At 46.0% G+C, this 26,337-nt stretch overlaps 1 protein-coding gene across 1 annotated transcript; it reads right to left on the minus strand.

Moving 5' to 3' along the window:
* Positions 1-4,782: 4,782 nt before the first annotated feature.
* LOC142563918 (uncharacterized) lies at positions 4,783-26,051 on the minus strand. The gene is made up of 6 exons (XM_075674636.1): positions 25,680-26,051; positions 19,431-19,535; positions 17,502-17,621; positions 16,255-16,436; positions 9,626-9,701; positions 4,783-8,458 (listed from the first exon to the last, which is right to left on the minus strand). Exons 1-6 carry the CDS (start codon positions 25,990-25,992, stop codon positions 6,375-6,377), a joined length of 2,880 nt encoding a protein of 959 aa, XP_075530751.1. The 5' UTR covers positions 25,993-26,051; the 3' UTR covers positions 4,783-6,374.
* Positions 26,052-26,337: the final 286 nt, after the last annotated feature.

A 26,337-nucleotide genomic window follows, 5' to 3' on the forward strand; every position in this document is an offset into this window, starting at 1 on the left:
TTTCCAATCAGCGCACTACGTGCATGAAGTTGGCAGCTGCGGCGCTTGTTAAAACTCAAATGTTTCAATTTACATGGCTGCACTGCTGTCCAAATGAAAGGAATAGGAAAGGTTGTGACATTACGGGCGAAAGTGTATGGGGACCTAGGCGTACTAAGTACCCTTCTCCGTGAATGTAACCGGTTTTAAGTATTGAGCACCGTGCATGTACTGTTCGGATAGACAGAGAAAAGTGCGATGCATTGTAACTTCAGTGGAAGAAATAGTGCTGCGGAACAGTACTTGCGAGGACAAAGAGGTGAGCTGGGTGAAGACGACGACGACGACGATTAGAAGCTAGCGCGGGCTATTGGAGGCTAGCGCGGGCTATTGCCTCTTGGCCAAGTGCGGCGTATTGCCTTGTGAATATACTTGTATATAGCTTTTTGCTACGCCCAAATACAACTGGGAGAAGGAAGGATGAAAAGCTTTTCCATGGAAAACATTTTCATCCTTTGTTCGCACGGTTGTATTTAGGTTTTAAGCTTGAAGTATGCCTAGGCTAGATGTTAAGCCGCTACAACGTGGAAATATAGAAGTGTGAAGAAGATGGGGCGTTGCGTTAATAAAAGAAGGTTCCGTTAGCATGGTCAAAAAGTCCAGGGAGGTCTTGAAGGTCACTTGGCAGCCTCTGTAAAAACTGTTAGTGCGTTCCTGAGTTCAGATGGTAAGCAACCCCTCATCGAAGTACTAGCCAGTCGAGAAGAGAGATCATAGAAGTGAGCAAAACAAAGCACTTAGGGTTACTGTTCTATTGCTCAACCTGCCGATGAAATAAACGCTTTATGAGGCACTGATCTTGGGAACCGGGCCAAATCAGGTTTTGTTCCGATAACTCTTCTAGCTCCCACATTGAAACACAATAGCGATGCGTTTACAAAGCTGATATCAGAGAAATGCATCTTCATCAGCCAAGCTCATTTTTGTGACGAGATCTGGGACTCGCTTTTCGTACATGTCAAGCCATGGCTTCACTTTGAATAGGCGCTGATGATTGGGTCACATTGGCGTAGAAACTTTTCATCTCTGCAGTGAAGCAGGCATTACGTGGGCTTGTGGTTTGCTTGCGATGAACGGCACCAGACAGCGCACGAAATGCGCAACACATTCTGACGTCACACGCTTATGTGTCGAGAGGGCCAGGCCATTAGAAAAAGGCCAAAATATTACACGGCACAGTACATTTGCTCATTTCACAATACATTTGAGGTTTACTTTCAACCACAAATACGATTTAATAATGTTGAATGGTACTTTAAGAGGAAGCTTTAGCTCGCGCCCAACTCCGACGCGGCCTATTCAAATACATGTAAAACGCAAAAACGTTTTCATGAGATAACCCTTGGACCGATTTTGATGAAATTTGTTGCATTTGAAAGAGAAAGTTAAATTCTAGTGACTGTTGGAAGCGGAATTTCGATTTAGGGCTTGAATTTTCCTAAAGCGATTTTCAAATATTTGACCGTTTGAAAAAAATAGAAGCACGAAGTTTACAAATTGATAGCTATGCATCAAGAACTGATATCGCGGTTCTGTAAACGGCATCCATTAGATCATTCAAAGCGGACAAATTCAATATGTCATTTTACATCTTACATGAATTTGTTACGTTGGTTACAACGGTTTTACAAAAGTTGTATTTCCCTATCATTAAATTTTTTTTATATTCATGTGTAACATATCAATTTTGTCCGCTATGGATGTACTTTTAGATGCAATTCACAGAATTGTATTATAATCTTTAGTGGTTGAGTTACAGAGTTGTAAACTTGATAGTTTCGTTTTTTGAAAATTTTTGATTTTCGCCAATTATTAATAAAAGATTGACGACCTAACTCAAAAATTCGAAACCAACAGTCACTAGATTTTAAGTTTTTCTTTTAAATGCAACAAACCTCGTCAAATTTGGTGCAGTGGTTGCCGAGAAAAACGAATTCTCCTTTTACATGTATTTAGATAGGAGCACTCGAGCTAAAGCTTCCTCTTAAGCATGACCTATTAAAGCCATTAAGGGATCCATGAGCGACGTAATGACCCAGCTCTTTTTTGTGTGTGGGTTAAGCAACGTGGTCGCGGAGTATCACATCCGTGCATTTTTTTTGCTTGCAACGAAATTAATGTGCAGTGAGCAGCGAAGAACGACCTTGAGCATTGCTTAGGTAAACATTATTAGGTTCCGTGACTGGGGTTGCTAGGTCATGTGAACAGATACACTGCAATGGAGCTGCCTAGGCGAAGTCATTGGCTCGGGGCTTGTACATGTTGTACAGGAGAAATTGTACAAGTAACAATAGACAGGCGAATTATTAACGCACTATATGTTTTTAATAATAGGTACGGTTTACACAAAGAAAGCAAATGGGTGGAGAGTCCAGAATGACTTCGAATAAAATGAGAAAACTTCTGATGAATCCAGTCGTAACTGTGGTGCCTTTTAAACATCGTTGAGTACGCGTCTTTCTTTTTGGTTAAGTTGGCAGAGACGCTATCTTCTCCGAAAAAAGACTAGAAGGGAGAAGACGAAGCGCGCTTCCAATTGTTCAATCATGCGCTCGCGTACCCTTAAGGTGCAATGTAAATAAACAAAGAAATTCTATATTTGTATGTTTCCTTTAATGTGAGACGTTAAGAACGTTTTGTAGAACGCAGTAACACTATGATTCGCTTTTTTTTGCGAGATGAGGAAAGACAACGAGGAGGAGCGCCTCATGCGTGGTTGACACCAAGGATGGATGGATGGATGGATGGATGGATGGATGCAAAACTTTAATGAAGGTCCTGAGGTACGCGACTGAGCGCACTGCGGAGGCTAAAAAATCCTCATTGGTTGGCACTTGGGTACATTTAAGGCTTCATTTCCTCCTCGAAAAGGCTGTGAGGTTCACTGCCTTGCATAGACTAGCGTGCGCCGTTGACCGCTATATATAGAAGCGTGTTGACAGGGTGGCATGACGCGCCATCGCCGTGCCAGTCTCTGGTCACAGCACTGCAAGTCTTCGTTGAGTTTGCCGCTCCGATCACCAGCTCCTTGCGGTCCCTGCCATGGTGTAATGCTGCGACCGAAGCTTTCCCTACCTTACTTATCTACCTTGCCTCTCTCTATCCTTTTCTGTATCCTTCCCTCTCTCCCTCCTCCTAGGCTATCAGCCGTGCTACCATAAGGGAAGCAGAAAACAGTCTGATTCCTTTATTATGAATCACTAATATATTGCGCTGTGCGGTAATGCTTTTAGAAGGTTTCGGAATATCACCCGCTATAAAGCCGCTCGACGGCAGTCTGGTATTCAAATCTACCCACGGCCTGTTGGCCAAATAACTGGGCCCCGAATTGCTTATATCACTGGTTAGCCCTGGACTGGGGTTGGCACCTCCACGAATTTGGCTAGACTGCTTCAGATTTGTTGTCAAAATGTGCTAAATTCCAATTAGTGACCCCTTCGTGACGACGACGTGCCCAGGATTCTGGAGCCGTACAAACAAAGAGCAAGATCTTGCATACCGAGACCTTACAGCGCGGGTGCGGTGCGCGTATCTCGAATAATGTGCGGAGATAGCAGCCGTGCGGAGCTCCTTTGTTCTGTCTTTATCGTCTGTGTACTTACGCAGAATCAGGCCGGTTCCTTATGCCAGCTTCTTTGCCACTTTAGCAAGATTTGATGCATCTGCAGTAATACAATTGCTGCCAAACACCCACGCACAGACGCGCCGAGCAAACCACATGCCTGGACCCTCCCGCTCACACACGCACACACACGGACGCGTGCACGCGGACACCTCCCCCCCCCCCCCCCACACACACACGGTTTATCAGCAACGCTGTATTCGAGCGTTCGCAGAAAAGTATATTGGTAGAAGATAAAAAAAAGGCATGTGAAAGATGCAATGGCTGCGCAATATGAAACCTCAAGGGTATGACGCAGTATTTAAGATAGCTAACATCCCAGGCGAATATTGCTGTAATAAACAAGAACACTGAGAGCACAAAAAGAGTGCGTGCACACTTAATGAACTCGTGCTACGCTTTCGCTTACCCCCACAATTTTCAACTGAGACTTGGCAACCATGGAGAGTATATTTGTATTTTCGCACATCAACGCTTAAGATTTTTTTACAAAGCGAGGTACGTTGATGAACTCTATTCGAAGAGCAATTTAAAGCGTGCTGTGAACCCCTTTTATTATGAATTCAAGCAATATAACGATGTTATTGATCTGCTTTCCCTCCCTGTTTCTCACACTCGTATTTTTGTATTTTGTGTGCATGAGTATATAACTCTGTTTACGCTCCCTAAAGCTTAGCCTAGACATTTATTGAACTTCGCTTTACTTATCTTGTGAATGCCTGTATTGATATTTATATTGTTTACTCCTGTTGAAACACTTGCTTTGTGTCCCCCCTTACCCAATGCCCTGAAATGGGCTTGTAAAGTATTTTAAATAAAAATAAAAAATGAAAAACAGGCCGTCTTTCGGTGCGATAAAATGACAGCGCACAATTTTACTGGTCACGTTTTCATATCTGTGTTTGGGACAGAACGTGCCAGGCGAAGCCAATCTCAAGATCACGCGGCGACGCTGCACTAGCCAGTTATTCAACTGAGGCAGGAATGAGGAACTTCAGAAATCCATCTCAAGTTTACCAAACCGTACAACGCAAGTACGTGTTAGCGGACAATTCGTGCTCTCTCTCGGCGGTTATTTCTGAGTAGTCATGAAAGACACCATTTTCCGTGCTCCCCAGTTATATATATTATACTGAAATACCTAGGAAATGGTGTCGCTCTGTCTCTAAACAAGCGCTGTAACAGTTTTAGAGAATTTGATATATACAAAGAAAGCTTTTCAAATGAAACAAAGTGTTTGATTTGAAAGCATTTTTTTTTTACAAAGATCGAAGTGAAAGTACGCAATTTTGAAATGTTTTGAGGCGTACGTGTTCAGTTTTGGAACAAGGTTCTTTCCATAAACTTTTCCTGATAGGAACAAATGCGAAATTTCAAGCGATGTCTCAGTATAAGTCAACGTTTTTACATGTGGTTCTGTACAGTTATTACCGTGTCATTGCTTGTGAAACCATTACTTGTCAAAATGTTGGCTCCAGTCCGAGACATCGCTTGTTTGGCCATTGTTGGTCACTCGAAGTCTCAATCTACATGTAACTTTATCTCTTGTTTGCCTGCAAGTTCGGCCTCTATCCATTTACCTTCAAGATTTACATTAACATTATGGTGGCCTTTGCGCTATCAGAGCTCTTTGACCATGGTCCAAGCATACTTGCTACCGAGAACGGTCTGTTGTCTAAGCGGCTGATACAATACCATGCAGAACAAACCCTTTATATATAGTCTAAAGAGGCACAAAATGCACTGCAATAGTTTCATCGCATTTGAGCTTGCGACGATACTTGAGGGAACATTCATCTGCGGTCAGACAGAAGCGGCTCAGTGGCTAGGCAGGATTTTGTCCGCTATAGTATGAGTACGCATCTACCAGAGCTTTTGCAGTTGAATGCTTTGCAATTGTCCATGCATAAGAAGCTCCAGGGCTCTAGCAAAATTAAAAAAAATATTTCAGGCGTGTTCACTACTTGGATATTACAGTGCGCCTTGCTAACCTCATTCTTTTACTGAAAGAAGATAGAGTGGAATGAGAAAGCTTCAGGGCTTGTATTTGATGTTCATAAATTATGGAAATTCTGTATTGGTCAGAAAACAATCAATGTCTGGCTGTTTTATAAAAATGAGTTTAGTATACCTAAAGCCTGAGCATGCGCTTTATCTTCCAATCGCGCCAAGCATATCAACGTTTTAACGTCGTGCGAGTACAGTGGGGCGCACGATGCGATCTGCGTAGCGCTGGACACAGAAATTAGCTCAGTGGGCTAATAAACACTCTAATGAAAGCACCTAAAACACGTTCTGTGAAAGCTGTAGCCTAAACGGCAAAATAGGCAAAAAACATTATCGCGCGAATAGAAATGACTATTCATAATGTACAAAACAATGAACCCAAATTCACTAATATACAGCAGTTACAGGATATTATACAAGAGGAAAACAAATATAACGCACAATCCACTAAACAGTCCCCAAAGCCTCTGTGCTTTTGAGGTAAAGCGCTGAAGAAGCGCTCTGTGCAGATATCGCATTGGCGACATTTGCCTCAATGTTTCATCGTAAAACATAACTCCCAATTATAGTCCACATACTCAGTCTGTAATTCCCGATCTACGGCTTCGAGAATGCACTGATCGCCTTTCTTTTCCATGGCTTGACGTTGTAGTTGTCCTTGTAGACAAAGAAGCGCGATCACAATGCCGCCACATTCGGCTGCTCCTTACGCTATGCCCAGGAAAAGAAAACACTGTCGCAGGTTCTGCGTCGCAGAGCTGGGGCACTGAAAAGCGCTGGCGAACTCGACCATGTTGAGAAGCGGCACGAGGCAGAGAAGCCGAGACTCCTGACCCGCGTTCTCGGCGCTGCACGTGAGGAGGCAGAACCGGCGAAAGAAGGTGCGGTGCGCGTTCGCCCAGATGTCAGCGTAGCCCAGTTCCGGTACGGTTCCCGAGTACCGGTTCTTCATGGTGTCATGCGCGATCCGGACGGCGCGGGCCCAGGCGAACAGTTCCAGACCCTGTCGGACGGTCAGGTTGGCAGCGTTCATGAGAGAGGCCGAGCTCGCGGAACGCTGGACGCAGTCGACGAACTCCTTCACGTTCAGGTTGTACCAAGACTCGCCGATCCTGGCGGAAGGCAGGCCGGCTTCGAATATCGCCTTGGAGAGGAGCACGCCGACTGTGCCCATGTCAAACTCGAGCGGAACGTTGCTCGAGTACAACAGCGGTGGTCGCTGCATCGCCGGAGGGAGCAGGACGGCCTTCAGCAGGCGAGAGTAAGTCGCCTTGTGGGCGAAAAGGGATTCGCCGATGAGCACTTCTTCGAGAGACGGCGGGTCCTGCAGACGCCTCGTCGCTTCCAGTGCTTTCAGGGACGTGTAGAAGCTGGCAAAGTCGGTGCCATACTGGACGCTACTTAACGCGGAAGCGTTGACCATCGACGTTGGGAACGCAGATGAGTAGCCATACTGCGCTATCAGCGTGACGTCCTCTAGGGCTGTTAGGACACCCTCCTTGTCCGCTTCGTCGAGGCCAGCATCCAGTAGGTGCTCCGACGACATGCTCCGGACGCTGGCAAATATGGGCCACGCGCGCGACTTGGCCGGCAGCAAGGCTTGCGTCATGTTCAGGAACACGCCGAGCCAGCCGTGGATCATGACGTCTTGGCTGGCGGCCATGCATATCACCTCGGCTTCTTCGGGCTTATCGTACAGGAATTTGTTTCTGTAGTAGAATCGGCCAACCTCCATCGCGATGTGAAAGAAAATGTAGATCAGTCCGATTCTGCGGTTCTTCGCGAGCAACTCGACGGCTGCTTTGACGTGGCTCAGTTCTTGGCACATCACCGGCGTTTGTTCGTTGATTGTAGTATCGCCGGTCACCATAGAGTTGACGAATTGCACCCAAAGCTGAGGCTGTACTTCTTCCAAAATTATGGCAAAGTACGACGCGTTGACCGTTTCCGCTGTCGGCAAGTCCACTCCACTAAGCGCTGTTTTTCTGTCGTACCTGAGTAGCTCCGAAACTGTTGCGTTGACTTCCGATTTGCGTATGCCGGATCCCTGGATCTTACTCGCTTCTTCGAGCGCTTCCGTGAAGAATTCCACCAGCGCCGAACTGTGTCCAGGATCCTCTAGTTTCTCGGCCAGCGTCTGGCCTCGGGAGACGTACAGGGCGACTTCGCTATCGCTGTGCCTGATCAGCCTGACCTTGAATAGCGTAGAGATCCCGCGCTCTAGGGAGAGCTGGACGATTCGCCTCAGGGCCTCCGCTGTACTGCGGAGCTGGAGAACGTCGCTGTCTCTTCGGTACTCCCGGACGAGCCGCTGCGCGGCATCCTTGTGCGTCGAGGCTACGACGAAGCTGCCGCACGCGGCATGGAAGCGCACCATAAGAGCCTCAGCGCGGGCTGACGCATCGCCGATTTCGCCGGTTGGCTCAACGCCTTTCCGAAGGAGCGTCGCGTAGAGTTCTTCGATCACTTCCCGAGCTGCCACTTTGGTCAGGGTGGCCCCGTCGATGTTGCCGATGTGCCACCGGCGACAGACGTGCCGGTAGAAGTCGGTGCACGGGTCGATGGCCGAGTCGAGCAGCGAGTCCAGGTAGCCGTAGGCATCGCGACACTCGTCACTGCCGCAGTCGTCCTGCTGGTGACGCTTGGGATCCGAGGACCAGAACATGACGGCCAGGGCGACGATGGTCAACGCTACTAGGGCGCCGAAGCTGCCGTAGAAGGCGGGGAAGCGCGATACCTTCTCGGTGATGGAGGTGAGCGGGATGAACTCTCGCAGTGTGGTGCCCCCAACTGCGAGCGGTGTATAAGAAAGGGGATGGTAGGAACAAAGTAAATATACCTGATGGTGAAGCTTCCATAGAAGCTTAAAGCCCATGTGTTCAAAACATGGCCGTTCATCGGCGGTTCATGGGGCTTAGCGCCATTGGTACGAGCAAGGAACACTTCCGTCGGAAGAAAAAAACAATGTGATGCTATATCCGTTAAAAACAGAAGTGGCGTCATTTTGTTCTCAAAGGCGTGAAATGTGTTTTGGTGGTCTGCCATTAGAGCTGCATATTTAAGTGCCCCGCCATTCGACTTGATGGGTGTTTCGAGGTTTCAACGCAGAAACCGATGCAAGAAAACCTCAGCCGTACGTGTGTTGAAATCGCACCCCTGAACAGAACATACTTTCTTTGGAGGCCAGCTAAAGCTTTAGGTGTAGAGTGCTGTTTCTATTGTCGGACGCCAAGCCCGTTGGCCTGTGCAACCGCACGAAAGCAACTAAAGTAAGCAATTATCTGGCGGTCGTAACTCACTACTTTTGACTGAACATGTTGAGACATGATGAAGCTACCCTCGTCACCAAATTCAGACAAACGTAGACAAGCAAACGAGCACAACGTGTTAAGGGGGCGTATTTTAACAGGTGAACTTTACGAGCGCACCTTTATGAACACTTCGAGAGCTACATTGCTTTGCAAGCGATAGCGGCGTCGACGCCCCGTCTTACGAGGGGCCCTAAAATATGTATTTATTCTAATATTTGGGGTTTTACGTGCCGAAACCACGATCTGGTCATGAGGCACGGCGTAGTGGGTGACACCGGAAATTTGGACCACCTGGGGTTCTTTAACGTACACCTATATCTAAGTACGCGGCTGTTTTCGCATTTTGACTCCATCAAAATGCGGCCGCCGTGGCCGGCATTCGATACCGCGACCTCGTGCCTCGCAGCCCAGCACCATAGTCACTAAAATGCGGCCGCCGTGGCCGGCATTCGATACCGCGACCTCGTGCCTGGCAGCCCAGCACCAGAGTCACTAAAATGCGGCCGCTGTGGCCGGCATTCGATACCGCGACCTCGTGCCTGGCAGCCTAGCACCATAGTCACTAAGCAACCGGGGCTGGTCACGTTAATCATAATTCCGACTTCGCGAATGCTCACACCTATGACAACACACCGGTAATACTCACAGCGAACAAATCCTTTCTGCGGCGTCTGGTACGAGTCTCGGATGGTGGACGGCGACGACACCAGCTGCGTTCCGAGCTGCGTTAGTTCATTGAGCAGCGCATGCATGAGAATGTGTTATAACTCAGATATCTAAGCCATCTCGCTACCGTGCGATGCCTAGCGTAATCGAACGCTGGCGCCAGCTGTCATGGCCACCACAGGGGTATTTGCCGGTGGGGGCGGGGGGAGGGGCAGAAGGGGCAATTCCCACTTTCTCACTGTCAGGAGTGGAAGAGAAAAGTAGGCGATCTACCTACCCCCTCCTCCCCCGCCCCTTGCCGTACACACACTTTCAGAAGCGGGTACTGCCGGCTGCACACTGAAAAATCCAACAACAAAACAACAGCTGAGGCAAAGTTGTCTTTAGGAAGAGCGCCCCATTAGTATGCTATTTTACTACGTATTCATTGCTGAGGCAGCGAAGATCGTCTTTCCGGTCTCGCCGCCACGCGCTGTAACAGATCGCACTCGGTCGGCCGAGGTACGGGCCGCCTGCGAGACGCGCCTTGTCTTTGTTAGGGTTGTATAAGCGAACTGTTATTGAAAACACAAAAAAAACTGCTTTGGTTTTTCTCACTCAGCGGTTTGCAATCAATGTGGCCGTTATGACAGTTTTGTCGCAAGACCTAGCGATTTCCTTGTTAGCTTTGGCTAGAAAGTTTTCTTTTTAGCGAGTTCGAAGTGAGGAAAGTTGCTGCAAAAATGGCCTCCTAGAATGAAGTAAATTATTCAAGAGCTACATGCAAGTGGCAGAAACTCCCTTATGATGCATAGGCACCGCGACTACGGTGAAGCAACGGTTTTGTCCTCATATTGGTAGTCGTTACATTTTAACTGGGCTTCTTGGCGCAGTGATCAGTCCCAGAATTCATAATTCGCTCACGAATTTGACGTTTTTTCTTTCTTAATTTTTTAAAAGGCCGGCTTGAATGAGGTGAATCACTGCGGCTTGCGCAGTATCACTAAACGCTTTTCGATTGGTGGACGTTCGCCAGCGTAGCAGTAAGTTAATTTACCGTAACTAATTGGAATAAATTTTATGTTCAGATCTGTAAGACAGAACGTGAATAAGACTGATTGACTATATAGAAATACGAAGATACCGCAGCGCCTGAGCTCGTTAATGCGAATCTGAACAAACTCCTTCCCTTTGTCACTACTTTCCTACTAGCCAATACTTCACGGCGGCTTTCAAGTAGATCAAGCGTGGAAGTGTAGTATTTGACCTGTAAAAAGCTCAAGTAATTGTCATTGCCGTGTTCATAACATGCCGCGAAGAATTTAGTTCTCCTTTCACAAAAGCCAATGACCAGAAATGTTGAGGGATAATTAGGCTATATAAGCGCTTTTCCGTGCTATGAAAACTAGGTTTTTTGTGTGCTTTTGAATATCGTTGTATTCGTAACCTTACAACCTCAAAGTAAACGCAGAATATAAGTTGTCACATGCGTTACGTAGACATATTGGTAACACAACAACACGGATTTAGAAAATGATATTCAACATCTACTCAGCCAATTGAAACCTTTCTGATAACGCATCAGCAGTTAAAAATGTTAACCAAAGTGACGCAATTTGTATGGATTTCCGCAGAGTATTCCACAATGTTTCCCACAACAGGCTGTTTATGAATTAAGTGATACCCTCAAAAATACACATTTGATAACCTAGTTGTCGGGCTACCTAAGAAGCCGGCAGGAATATGCTATTTACAAAGACTGCTCTTCAGAACGACTTTCAGTAGACTCCAGCGTCCCTCAGGGATCTTAGCTTGGGCTACGTTTATTTATCATATTCATCATTGATAAAGTAACATACATTTCAGTTAAAATTATATTGTGCGCTGATTGTGCCTTTTACTCGGAGGTCAAAAGTGCTTCTGGCAAACACAAGCTATCTACTTGCAGAAGGTTGTGGAATGATGTCAGTTACAGCAAATAGAAATTAATTTAGATAATACTGTTGTTGCTATTACCGTGAAACCAAATATCTTAGGTATTGTGCAAATAATCTGCTTCTTGTTGAAACAACTATCTTTAAATGCTCAGGACACTGAATCACTAATACCCTTCATCGGTCAAAGCACATTGACCACGTTACACCTAACCCAAACCGAAAATGATTCGCTCTCCCAATAAATGTACTATTATGAGCCCCTGCTGTTCAGATGCTAGCATATAAAATTGTTGCCTTACCAATCGTTGACTATGCTTCTATATTCTGGGATCATTTTACTAATGCTGGTACTGACCAAACAGAGGGGAAAAAAAGGCTGTCTCCCTTACATATAAAATTTTAGACTCTCTTCAATAACAGTGCTTTTCACCAAGACTAATTTACCTGCCATGTCCCAAAGGAATTTTTTACCAGCTTACTAAGGGGCACTACGACACTGATAGATCAAAAGTGAGCTTTTTCTTCATCCGGACATGCCACCAAAAAAAAAGCATAACTTAAGGGACTCCCTTTCGTACACTGGTATATTTCCTCAAGTACTCCTCATTTCGAAGGGTTGTTAAGCAGTGTAACAACCTCACTAAGGATGGCGCTCTCCAATCAATTGATCACTCCCCTGTATCGAAAATAGTGTCGTGAGATCGTGCTCTTCTTTTATTTTGTATGATTTTATTTGTATCTGTATTTGTTACGTTTCTGCAGATCCTGCAACCAGTTTTGTTTTATAGCTCACCCTGCCTAAATTCTCATAGGGATTGCAGTATAAGTAAATAAGTAAATATATATAAATAGAGAAATAAACAAAAGAATAAACAAATAATTATCTGAACAAAGGCCCTCTATGCCGTGTTTCTGAATTCTCTGTATAACCATCTCCTGCACGAACATTATAACAAACGTCTAGGTAAAAGTTTACACGTTAGCTTATACTGTAGTGTTGCAAAACGTGTAAGCTAATTAGAATACACTTGACAGTGTATTTCATTGACTTTTTTGTCTCGATTCAGTGACATGATACAAAAAAAGTGTGGCGACATTAAATTGGAATGATTAATTATATGTGATTGATAACCACGTCTGTCAGTGAAAAAGTAACTCTCACTGATACATTTTCAGCCTCTTTTAAGGCCATATTATTCGTTAATCTCATCTTTCTGTCTCTCTCTCTCTCTCTCTCTCTCTCTCTCTATATATATATATATATATATATATATATATATATATATATATATATATATATATATATATATATATATATCCTAGCTCAAAAAATAGTTGGTACGCCACTGACAGCAGCCATGCTTTTGCCGTACCTGTAACATGTAACAGTGTCGCCATGTGCAGATGGCGATACTATTTTGTTGAAGTATAATCGTCATGTTTTGAGTGGAATCGCTGAAGTGGACGCCAGTTTTGGATTTACTGCGGACGAACCTAGCAAGGAAGGTCCAAAATAGTGGTAACTGGCTGCCAAAATTATACTGTGCACAATCTGAGCGAGAAAGCGGCTTACCGTAAAGTGGCACGCATATCTGGCGCCCCTATTTTGCTACACATGTTATCTACACGCGAATGAAGCAACGTAAATACGCGGTGGCGGTGACAGAGCAGCACAACCCGACAGAGCTGTTTGTGGACGCGCACAAGTAGTTCGATAAACGTTTCATGCAGGACGAGTTTCGTTCGCTTTGCAGTGTGTATGATGACTGGTTTCGGTCTGACGTACATCCTGCGTCGGAGAACATATACAGTTTACTCTTGAAGTTTTTACTTGCGATTGGGCTAGTTGGTGCATATCTAACAGCAAAGAACTTTAGCGCCAAGAGCACAATCACGGAAAGGGAAAGACATGGGATAGGGCGAGTGCGTTCCTGTCTTAAGCGCTTGTCTTTTATCTCTTACCTTTTCCGTCATAACGCGTTTCACGTTAAAGTTCTTTACTTTTGTATAGGTTATATTGAGCGAGGCGCTGTTTTCAAATAAGATTGGTGCCAGACTTGCTTGTTGGCAATACTTCTACACTATATATTTTTTTTCTATATATAGCAGGGCTATAACGGCCGTGAAAAAGTAGGTACACGAATGCAAATTTTGCATAGGTAAAGCAAACTTTTTTCCGTAGTTTCATTATTATCAAAAATTCTTGATCAAGAAACACGATTACATCGAACGCTATTCAGAAACAAGTCGCCATTTCACCCGACAGAGGAAGCAGTGTCAGCGATAGCGATATATTAGACTATCGCACGACGTAAGGCTACTACATTTATCGACACTAAAAACTGTATTCAATAACACTAACTCAACACGTGTAGCGCGATGGCCGCTGAAAGACACACAGGAACAGCGTTCACTCGACCACCCCGACCAATCACGGCCACAAACATTGGCATGATGAGAAGCGCAGGCAGCAAGGACCGCGCGCGGTCTTTCGAAAAGCGAACACTTCCGTGCTGCTCTGACTGTTCGAACTGTACCTTGTGCGTGCCGTCGAAACACAGTCACTTCACGTGATCTCTGACATCGAGCAAGCAGTGAAACAGGATACACCCAACAGTCTTCTCGGTTCGCCCTCGCAGGCTCGCCCTGACACCCGTAGCAGACCACGTGATGATTGAGCTTCCCTAGGAAAATTACTAGAGGAAACGCTGTAGTGCTGCGATCTTCCAGCTGCCTGGGGAATGATGGGTATTACGCAGATTTGTGTGATCATTGTGTTTGTGGCTTGAAACTTTCATATGGCATTATGTTTTATTTTTAAACCAAAATTCTAAGCAATCACAGTTTTCTAAGTAAGACAGGGTGGAAAGACTCTGCCGACATGCATAATCATTTCGAAGTATATTGTTATAACGCGATATCTTGTTCAAGATGATCATGTTGCAAAGTCACAATGCCGTCTGAAGCCAAAAAGGGGCAAACCCTAGGAAAATCTATGCACTACGAACAGCAAACCACGCATATCTCTGCCATGTCTAAGTTTGCACCGATCTCTGCTAGACATTACAAACAGACATGTCTCTGCCATAAAAATCTAGAATGTCTAGAATATGTTGCTTTAACTTTCTAAAGAGATGGCCTATGGATTTTATTACATGACCTCTCATATATGCTGTAACAACTTGATATTTGCATGATTTACCAATCCACACATGCACAGTTGTTTTCCAAGAGCCATTATTTTCCACTTTCTCCATGACAGAATGATGTTTTCTCATTTGTTCGAATTAAATTTTGAAATTATGTGTAGATCTACACTGCATATCTTCTGGTACAATTTACCTTTAACGCTTTCGTTAATTCTATATGGCACTTGTGTTTGGTGAGTGGTGGAAGAATGAGTACGTTCCGCTTTCTCGAGCGCGTACATAAGCAAACACATGTGCACACGATGTACCTCTTCATGCTGTCTAGGCGTTCTGCCCGCTGCATCTATCGCAAAGCGTCTGCTGCGAACGTAATAGTCATTGCAGCAAACGTTTTGCAAAAGCCCCTGATAAGCCGGGCAAACACGCATGTCCGTGGCAGTCACCGCACGTGACCTATGAAATGTAAATCTGACATGTCTGCCCTCTAAGGAAAACCTATATTACGTTTCACACATCTGGGTGTGACATACAGGCAATATTTCTCCAGCATGTTATGGGCGGCCGTTGGTCGCTTGTAGAAAATGTGGTTCTTTTGTTGAATTGAGAAAACAGAACGTCTCATGAATTTGTTTTAGATAAAATGAACATTTCATGGATGTTAGTGGAACTTATGTGGTTTACTGGGCGAATCGTTTTCATACTGGCTGAACCGCCTTGCTTGACGCTTCCGTAGACCTAGCTAACGAGTTTCCTTTAGTAATTATTTATATGTAACTTTGCGCAAGTTACCCCTGACAGAATGCACATGAGCTGCCTATGCGCTTATGGCCACGCCGGCCGCGCATGCGCCGTCGTATATGGGACAGCACGGCGACGGCACGCGTAGCCCTCCAGTGTACGTGCCAGTTGCTATCGCAATGAACCAATGGTGTCACAACACGCAACGCTGTAAGGCAAGCTGCCCCAGTATGCGGTTGCTGACGGAAAAGAGTGCACTTGCTGGTGTTAACAAGGCGTAAGGTTGACGGCTTCCCTCACTGTGGTTAGCTCTTAATGTGTTAGAAAACCATGCGTATTGTAGGGCCGTTGTATTTTCGGGTGTTCATGATGTAGTAGATGGGTGAATTTTAACATTGAAGTAATTGTTATGTCTGAGAGAAATTGCCAGTTTGCCTTTGCTAACGGATTTGAGAAGCTAGACATCCTTGAATACTGGAACATTTATTTAAGTGCCAAGGGCGCAAAGCCCCGTCAAAATGGTAGCGTCAACATTGTTTTCATGAGCGTGGACATCACGAAAGCTTTGTTTTAACACAGACTCTCACAATGCGCTGCATCCATCTAAGTTTTTATTGTTGTCCCATCGAGAAGGAATGAACGTCACGAGAATAATTTACATTGGGACACGCAATTGTTTTTATCGAACTTCGAAAAACGTATTCACGAGAGAACGCTGCCTTGCGCTGTTCTCCACAACCTTCGTCAGTCGGTAAGGAAGTCGGGAAGGTTCAACGGCTACGCTCTGGAATGTAACTTCCGCTCACCCTGGAACACAGGGCTTTATCGAAGGCCCAGACGGCATTCGGCGATGGCAGAGCGTTGTCCACGCTGAGCGTCGCGCCTGTGAGTGGTGCTTGACTGACATCGGTACAAGATGGTGGGAGCACGTCTCTGTTGGCGTTCCGGTCACCGGGTGTCTGCCCCCTGTCCACCCTCGTTTTAGGGTCTGTGAAGGAAGCGATAGCCTTGGATGAGGATGCGTTTACAAGCTCAAAATTAGTCGCCTAACACTGTTGAATGGTAGCTCGAACTAAGCATCCTCGGGAACGTTCGCAGCTCAAGTAATCGTCACAAACACAGACCCTGTGGACATGCTAGAAATGGGAGCGTATATCACCTGTGTAAGCGCCAGTTTATTTTAAAGTGTCAACTGTTGATAACACATCCACACATTTGTCGTCACTTCGGACTTCAGTATGGGCTCGTTCTTTAACCATCCGCCCAGGTGGATGAATAGGTGTGTTTACGCTAAGGCCACGATTTGCGTTATACATTCCTACAAGGAATTCTCGTAGGTCTGGCATCTTTTTCTTTTTGTTCATCTTTACGGATGATAGATGAATATGCTAACATGAACTAATCCACTGGTACGAACTTCACGACAAGACTGGGCACAAGGAAAGAAAGGGCCCAAAAAAAGATGATGGACAGTGAAATAAACATGGGCGCTTCACCGTTTGTCGACCTTATTGCGCTGTTTCTATCGCCTTCCAAACATGCACCAACTTCGCTCATTCTTCCACAATAAAATAAGCACAACTGAGGAGCTGAGTGTTACAACTGAGGTCGTCCTAAACTGAAAAATTCTTATACGGTCAAAGTCCCATGTTGCAAACGCGGCTCATATATAGGAGTATAGATATTTGAGCCACATTTTGCCATTTCGTTTCCCATTTCCTGCGCAACTTTTCGCTCCCTAGTAGATTCATATGCCTACACTCATATGTTCTGTTTCTTTCCTTCTTTTTTGTTACTTTCTATTCTTTTAAGCTTTTCGCAAAAATGGATTTGTACCAACTTACACAGCTGTGAACCCTCTTAATGAACCGATTCGCCAAGATGAAACTGCCTTTTACAACAATGTTAATTTTTTTAAGGGTGAGACAGAGAATCGAACCGCGGGCAGCACATGGAGGATGCGTTGACTGAAAGTTATCGGAAACTTTTCAAAAACAAGACTGCTGCATTAACCGTCTGTTTAATGAAAAATATAAAGTGTTCCAGTTCACACCTGCGGAAGGCGCTGGAAGGTTACCGCTACCTGGTGGCCCTGAGTCGTGGTTTGCTGCAGGACTGTTGCTCAGTGATGGTCTCGTCGGCGGACTGGGCCGAGCGTGCCGTAAGACAGCAACTGCAACAAGTCCACGAAATAAAGAAAGGAGCCATCACAGCAACATTAAGTCAACAGAAACTGAAGCCTAGCAAAGCATAGAAGAAATTTACTATGGTTTTAATAGAAGTAAATGTAGAAATAATAAATGAACGGGAAAAGGATTAAAAATTTGGCAGAATTAACCCATCTCACGACGACTGTCGACGGTAGAAGAAGCCACAAAACGCATTGCAAGCGTCCAAACGAGTTATGCCTGAGGCGTGTTCCACAGCGGGACTCTTCTTTCGCACTTTCCTGAGAGCACTCGGCGCCATCCATCCCTGCCTCCGCGAAATCTGGGATGGCATCTGAAATCCATGGCACACTTGACCTCGAGCACTCCCTTACACCTTTCAACCGCCAGCTGTGCGAGCTGAGGAAACGCATCCACACGGCAATTGGGCTCCGCTCTCGAGCTCCTTTCTTGACGCACTGCGACATCTAGTGGCGCTGCCGAGAATTCGTCGCGTGGCCTCCGAGACTAGAAACGCGGCGCGCCGGCGCCTGCGAACGCCGACAATTGCCTCCTCGCTTGCCGCACACTCAGAGGCACATAATCATTGCCCCGAGTTGGTGAGACGTTCATTCAAGAGCCGCGCATGGCCAGTGCATTCATGGCGCAGCTAGCTAACGCGTTGGCGTGAAAGGCGTTCATTGAAAAGCGGCCCCTACCCAATGCATTTCTGGCACAGCCTGCTAATTCGCCGGGTTGCTGTCCTTATAGGGAAACCTAGTGGCGTGGGTTGTAATCAATAACGGATAAATTTAAGACATTTTTTTTTCGTCAATGTACGGCGGCACATTCCCAAAGGCACATACCTAGTTACCCAAGTTGGCGTCAATTACGTTGATTCAAGAAGGGCACATACCTACTGCCACATACCCAGTGACCGAGTTGGCACCAATGAATTTCATTAAAGACCATCAAAGACCGAGTGACTCAAGCCCAGTGCTGGAAGTCGCCGTCAGAGAGTTTTTTCGAAGCGCAGTGGTTATCCAGACCCTCATCTACAGTGATCCATCTCGGCGTGAAAGGGCTTCGTTGAAGAGAGGCACGTATGTACGCATTGGCACACACTTAGTGATAAAAGTTGATCCGATTGTTCATTTTTAAGCCCAGCTACCTTAGAATAAGAGCCCTTTGCGCTAACCATTCGACCACGGTCTAACCAATGACAAAGGTAGGCGGGAAAGCGGTTAAATATAAAACGTATCTGTATGTATAGATATATAGCCACTGGATAGTGCGTGAAGTACCTAAGAATGCTACCGCATTAATAGTTCGAAGTACAACTTGCCCCTGGTGGGAACCGAAGCCTTGTCTTCTTCATTACGTGTTCGATGCTGTGTCAAACGAGTTTTGGAGGCGGCTGTCCTCCGTCAACTTTCTTTATCTGTGTATGTGTGCTAAGGTGTGAAATAGGAGCGGTAGCCATCGCCACTGAACGTCATCGGGACTGACGTGGCGCTATTTAGCCGGTGGCTTATAGGAATTACGTAAATTATGCTCTGGAGCTGCAGTCAGTGGGAAGCAGACGAACTTTTCTTACGGTAAGACGACTTTTTTTCGCTAGTAACTGACGGCAGGTGAGATCGTAGGGGAGTGGGTCATAGCGGAGAACTCCTTGGGCCCTGTCGCAGACGTCGGGGAAGGCATAGTGTAGAATCGGATTGTGCGGGAAGGTCCAATATGGCGATGCATTTACTAGAGTTATCGGCTGCCGTTAGAACGCATACTGCCACATTAGTTTACCGCTTCATAAAAATCTCTGGCTTTCCCGTTCTTACCTTTCGGCGATGTTTCTGGGATACTACGACTTGGTGGCCGGGAGTCATCCTTGGGTGCAGTACCGCTACCCGGTGAGCTTGATGTCCTGGGATTGGATCCAGCGTCTGCAAAGAGAGCATCTGCAATGCGTCAGAATTTTAATTTCGCATATAAATTCCACGTAATATGAAGGGATATGCGCCTCTGCTGCGTCTTCTCTAAAAAGAAAATAAAGATGTCGCAGAAGGCGTGCTATTCCAACTGTTACGACGCTATGCTCGAGCTTTTGCTATGGCGGCTTACACTTGTGACAATATTCACTTCTGGCGTTCTGCACTGTTGCAAATTGTTGACTGGCGAGCTAAACGAGAACACCTAGTCTTTACGGAAGAATGATCGAGTGTAATAACCCAGAGAACAGTTGATTCAATTTGAATTAATTTGAATTAACATCATCACGTGCTCACACTCGTTCTTTCCCAGAACTTCAATCGATCGAAGCAGCTTACCTGCATCGCTAGTAAGCTTCATTTACTTCACTCTTTTTAAAAAAGCATTGACTAAAATCCCGTCACAATATCAACTGTAATACGTTGGAGCACCTTAGTTTAGAGAATTGCTTGTATTCTTACAGTATATTCCTGTTAGTTCATTAAGTTGCTCCGTTGTTCGATAGTCCTTCTGGCTTTTCTTTACCTACCGTCACTTTTTTATGCCTTCTATGTATTCTTTTAGTGTGAATTCATATATTCAACATAGTATCTTTATTTCTGTATTGTATCTTCACTTCTGTAATGCAGTACTATGGATCCTTCAGGGTAACACCAATAAACTTAAATAAATAATTAGATTCCGCAAAGGCGGCGTTGTGTGTTTCTTCCCTGACTATTACACTGTCAGGAAGTTCCAAATGCTGAAACAATTCATTCGCCAAGGCGGACCTGCTTATTATTGACAACTTCCACTTCCTTTACGGTTTGCTACATAATCGCAAATCTTGACCTAGGATCACTGAGTAGAGATGGAGACCACTGTGCCGTTTTCACGGAAGGTGATCGGTTATGGTTATAAAAGCGTGCCACACGGTTCGGTTATACTTCACGGAAAAAATACCCTGGTTCTTAGGACCCACTTATGATGAATGACTAGTCCGAAATCATTCCCAAAGCAAACACAGTTCATTCATGATCCACTACAGCCAATTGAGTGGAGCGTGACGGTGCGTTAATTTGGCCTCGTCACTTTTGCAGCCAAACGTATAGTGTGCAACTTTGGAGACCTTATAACCCTACAAGCGCGAGTTGAGCATGCGCCTCGATACATTGACAGCATGACGGTGGCGGTGCCCTTCTACTCTGCTGCCGCACGTGTTGCATGCTCTTTCTCGACTGTTTGCCTGCCGCCGAGAATGGATACTCGATTACCATGCAGCAAGCCAGGGTTCGATTGATCGGAGGGACTATATTTTCTCACGTGAGGACGGTACCAAGGCAATATAATTAGACCAAACTGTGTAGACTGGCATACATGTGTCCACGGATTTAAAATTCCACAAAGCTTACGTGGTATGTTCCTTCTCTGCGCCCTGTGCTGTAACCAAGTTCAATTTTCTAAGATGATTAATTCGGCTAGATGAAGTCGCGTACGGGTGACAAAGCCCAATCCCGTTGTGCTTTGCGACAGAAGTGGGAGGCTTTATTAAGGGTTACTTTGGTAGAAAGGCTACTGCAACGCGTTCACCGAATACGGTCGGCTACTGTGATAAGGCGTTCGGCCACATTAATAGGCCATGCTTAATGATAGGAAAATGAATCGTCGCAGTTCACACCTGATGGTGGCGTTCGGGGGCCACTGCAATTCGGCAGCCGGGAGTGATTCGTCGGTGAGGGACCGCTACCCTGGGATGTCCCTGACCCCGCGTTGGATCGAGCGTCCGCAATGCGTTAGATTGCGTCCACTATAATCCCGCTGTCGTCCTTCGGAACAGTGCCGTGAGACACGGTAGTAAAATGACTTTCTGCGCTTTCTACAATCACAAATGAGAATTTCACAACGGCAGATTACAACTGCTTTAACGCAACGGTTCGCCTTCTGATGTGGCGTGCCGCTGGAGGCAGATCGCTATCAAAAGTGTGCAAACCGGCGTCTTTCGAAAAAAAAAAAACTAACTTACCTGTGGCCTCGGCACCTAACCTGTAACTGAAGACTCGAGTTGACAGTTGGAATTGCAAGCATTACAGTGCATTCGTCAGTTTCAGATTGTCGCTTGCAAATAACTTCTTTTTCGCAAAATATTCCGTGCGCGTAATTTTGATCTCAGGTTTGCGTTCACTTCATGGTGTTTGACAGCAATATCCGTTACGGGTTCAACCCTCTGGTCGTTTTGATGTGCGGTGGCCTTCAGATAAAGCGCAACAGAAATGTCGGCAGATCCACGCAAGACATGTGGATCGCTTATAAGTGAAGCTTTTTTTATACCTACTGTAGTCTCTTGCATCATCCATCTTGTGTAGCCCAACTTTCCGCACTCCAATGTGTTCTCTGGTTTAATTTTATTAAAGGTGTCCTGAAAGACCTATTGAATGTAGTAAGAAAACTTTTACGATCTGTTAACGAGGCTCCTGTGAACGTGTGAGCCAAATATACCATATTGCACAGCATGCAGGAGAGAATTTACGATCTCGTGCCAAAACAGGTCGAAAATCGGTTGCTCTTGCTTCCGCGATGTCGTCATGCAGCGTCATCGCAAGCATCTAGGCATATAGCAGCTATTGACTGATTTCGTGATTGCCGACAGCATTCTCAGTAACACAATTATTGCACATTTGAGGTAAATAAAATTAAGATATATCAGTTAGCGATCACAAAAAAGAAAAATCTTTTCATCTTTGTACTATACGGGTCTGAGCACAACAGTTGAGTGAAAGTTGAGATGCTGTATCTGCTGTTCATGGCCACCGAATTCTGAAGCGTAGCGCAAATACGGTGGCCAACACAGGGTTCCGTCACGAGTCGACTACGTGTTCAACCTTTGGGCACATAGAGAGAGAGAGAAATCCTACAAGAGCGGACACTCCCATAGAGCCCAGCGGCCGAATCGACCGCACCGAGTCGCCGGCATTAACTCCTGTACCACAATTCCTGTTTCGGGCGCGTGCGTTTTAAACGCTGGCTGGAACGCGCTACACCAGCTGCGCTGATCGGCGCAGCATTTGTATTTTAAAGCGAAAGCTTTACTGGCCGCGAACTTGCGATTTCGCCGTGGCCGTGCTCCGAGGAGGCACATGACGTCACCTCGCGTTCCTCGTCGTTGCGTTCGCCTCCAGTCGCTTCGCCAGCTCCGACGTATGCCTGATAACATGTCGGAGGATTTAAACGGAGAGCTCACGTGCGCCGCAACCACAGTTGAGGCGGCAGTATGGACGGCGACACTTCTGATAAGCAGGAGGAGGCCTGGAATCGACATCGGAACGAGATGAAGAGAAAACGAATCGCCCTGGAAACAGAGGAACAGCGGACCGAACGACTGGCTAAACGCCGCAACATAGCTAGACAACCAGACTAACCTGGACTTGCAATCAAGATTAACCAAGACCAACCATGCTATCTATGCCTTAGCTTTCGCTGCGTATATCCTGGCATATATCCGAGCTAAGCCACTGCCAATTTTTTTTTTAGTTCTAGTGCTCGACCGTGCGCGGTCTTGGGGCGGAATCGTTTTATTGTTTAGTAAAAATGACTGTGAACTATCTTGACCAGCCTCCATTGAATTTGTGCCATCTGCAATTTCAGAAATTAAACTCAAGATACCTTGCGAAATGAGGAAATGTTTATTTTGCTCTGTATAAATGTGCGTTCTGGGTTTTTTGCGCAGGCATACAACGTTGTAGTAGTACCAGGCAAGTTGCAGTAGTTCTGTACAATGCTCCACTGGATGACATCAGCTGAAAACCGTAAATTGCAAGCATAAGCCATTTTGGTATTTAGACCTTGTAGCAATACTGCGTGTAGAGGCAAAAGCAGTGCGAAAGTAGTGAATGGGCTGCATTACCCACAAAAGCGACTCGCTTTTACATACATGGCGTAGAAAGTACCGGACTCATCCCAAACAATACTATACAATGTTAACAAGGCTTTCCCCCATTCCGGGGCATTTACTAGCACAAATACATGGCGACTGGCGTGTTCCCGACAGATCTTGGTCTCAGCCGACGCGAAGGTACGCTACGTGCACAGCGGTAGCCACAAGACAGGCACTCAGCCGGACCATGCTAGACGCTAGCACAGGGCCTTCTACTCACACTCAAGTCAAATGCGTGGGTGCAAAGCCCGTTTTAAGTCGTTCAGAAGACAGAATTTTCGATAAGTATGGACAGCTGGGCTATTTGGTTGTGATTATATAGCATTATGAAACATCGTTCCAGCGCACAAATGAACAAGGACGAGAATTTTCGAGTTTCAAGTTCCTGGTTTTTGAACTCCTCGGCATTATCTTTTGCGCGTTCTGCCGGCGTAAGCAACAGACTCCCGTGTTATCACTCTTGGCACTCCGTCGCGTTTTCGACGAGCGTGAGCATTGATAGAAGGTATGCGTTGTAGCGGGGCCATAAAAAGCGTCACAAACTTGTCCCACAAAGATTTAATACACATGCAACTAACTTTGTCACCTCGGCCGATCTGCGTTTCGCTAACTGCGTCACAACGCCAGGCGCGGCAAGCGTGCCTGAAGAGTATCCCAAGAAGTGACGAAATTCATTACAATAACGTTAAGGGTCAGAGCAAGCGTCACCAACTGGTGCCAATAAAGTGCAGTATACACGAAACTAACTGCGACGTACGGTCAAGTTGCTTTTCGCTGACTGCGTCACAGAGCCGGGTGCGACGAGTGTGCCCAAAAACTACCTAAATAAGTTACAATAATGTTGGGGCCCATAGAAAGCGTCGCAAACATCTCCGAGCACGAGTCATTAATTTAATTTAACTGCGCCAGGACGGCCGAGCTGTTCTTGCGTCGAAGGTCTCGGAACGTGCCGTAAGCTTTAATTGCTCACAAAATTTCTCACTTTGCCTTTGTCCAATAGTGCAGTCTTGCCGTGTCGAAGGGAAGAAGGAACGCAAGAATACGCCGGGAGCCCAACAAAGCACACTACGTTAAAAAAAGAGAGACGGGTTGCCGAACAGGCGAACTTCACATGCGCTGCCGGCCTCTTCGCTTCACTGGTGTGTCTGGCACATGGCACACGCATCTGACGCGTCTTGTGTGGTGTAGTAGCTTGTCGCTTGGTGACGCAAGAAAAATAAGTCGCTAAGTATAAGTTCATTTATACACAAGACTTTTTCAGTTTTCAGCGCGAGGGACTACAACAGAATCAAACGATCTCTAATAACTTCACAACACATTATTTTTTTTTGCTGTTTGCGGCAGCTAACGGACGGCATTAATACTAGCGTGGCGCATTTCCTGTTGGCAGTTTTCGCTGAGTGTCCCCTCTTGTCTAAGTTCTTTCTCCGTGCTTTGGGCGTGGCCGACGGGGCATTGCTCCCTTGCTCCGCCTTGCCGTCTTCTTGTGTAGCTTCCGGCGCGCTAGGGGTACTGGAAGGATTAATAAAGCCGCTGATCGGTCTGATAACCACGTTTAACTTCGCTTGTGCTTGAAGTATTGGAAACATTTTTCTATTTTGCGGCTGGAGATCGTGAAGCGACGTAAATTATTCGTGATTTCATTACATAATTACGTATATAAATATTTCAGGACACCTTTACCTTCTTTCTTCACACTCAGCTGCTTTGAATGCAGAGCTCGCTCTTTTCCGCTTGTTGTGCTTGTCTGTTCCGGCCCGCCTACTGAGTGAAACATACCCATTCTGGGGGATGCACCAAGAATTTTCGCTTAACCAGTGGTACATTCCCAGTTGCACATGCAAAGTGACCCAGGGCGTCTATCTGGGCACATACCTACTGGCACATACTGAGGGCGCCGAAATTTATAAACGGCAGGTCGCCAACGGCCAGGAATCGCAAATGGTGGAGATGAGACAAAGAATAAAGCTTCGCTTTATTCAGCTAGACTCAGACTTCTAGACTCAGACAGCTAGACTCAGCTAGACTCAGACAGCTAGACTCAAAAATCTCAGCTAGACAAAGAATAAAGCTTCGCTTTATTCTTTGTCTAGCTGAGATTTTTTGTCTGGCTGATATTTATTCTAGCTGAGAGGCCTCCGCACGTGGTAACCCCGGAGGCCTCTCAGCAAAAGGTAGCACGACATACCTGAACTTAGCACGTCAGTGTCTCGCCCACGAGCCGTAGACTCCGGAGAGCTGGTGGCAACGTGGTCCCTGACTCTCGCCATCGCCGACGACGGCTCCTGGAGGTGTGACTGACCAGAGGCCAGTTCATCGGCTCTGGCTCCGGTGTCGTATTGACGGGCGTTGGCCTTGGGCCAGTGCCGCGATGAGTGGCGGCGTGAGGGTGCCCTTTTCTGGCGGTGCTGGTCCGTTCTGCTGGAAATGGACTTGGTCATCTGGCTTTCTCCGTCTGCATTTTGCAGAGACTTTTCCTTGGATTCCGTAGGCTCCATCATCCTGGCAAGAATCGCTTCCTTGCTTGCCTTTTGTTCTGTATTACGGCACAGCAATGTCGGCCAGGTTGTTGTTGTTGTTGTTGTTGTTGTCCTGAGTGGCCGTGGCACATACCCACAGTGGGGGATTGGCCAAGAATCGGGCGGTTTAATTAGGTGCCTAAATAATAATGATAACAAGGGAGTTAACAATTTGGGCGTGTGAGTTTAAAAGTAAACGTTTTGTGTTTGGAGAAAAAGGAAATACTCAGATGAAAACCGGGTATAAGATAATAATAATATTAACACTAATAGTTAATAAAAGATAAGAAATAAAAGAAAGCTATGGTTGGGAGGGAGAACGATCAA

Source organism: Dermacentor variabilis, chromosome 11 (genome assembly GCF_050947875.1).
Source record: "Dermacentor variabilis isolate Ectoservices chromosome 11, ASM5094787v1, whole genome shotgun sequence".
Classification (NCBI taxonomy): Eukaryota; Metazoa; Arthropoda; class Arachnida; order Ixodida; family Ixodidae; genus Dermacentor; species Dermacentor variabilis.

What these genes read in the sequence shown, in the direction of transcription:
- LOC142563918 (XM_075674636.1), bottom strand. Translation starts at nt 25,992, where the DNA reads ATGATGGAGCCTACGGAATCCAAGGAAAAGTCTCTGCAAAATGCAGAC. An exon ending in CCTTCCAGCGCCTTCCGCAG is followed by an intron (nt 16,437 to 17,501) that starts GTGTGAACTGGA and finishes CTTCCTTCACAG; the next exon opens with ACCCTAAAACGAGGGTGGAC. An exon ending in GCAGAAAGGATTTGTTCGCT is followed by an intron (nt 8,459 to 9,625) that starts GTGAGTATTACC and finishes CACCGCTCGCAG; the next exon opens with TTGGGGGCACCACACTGCGA.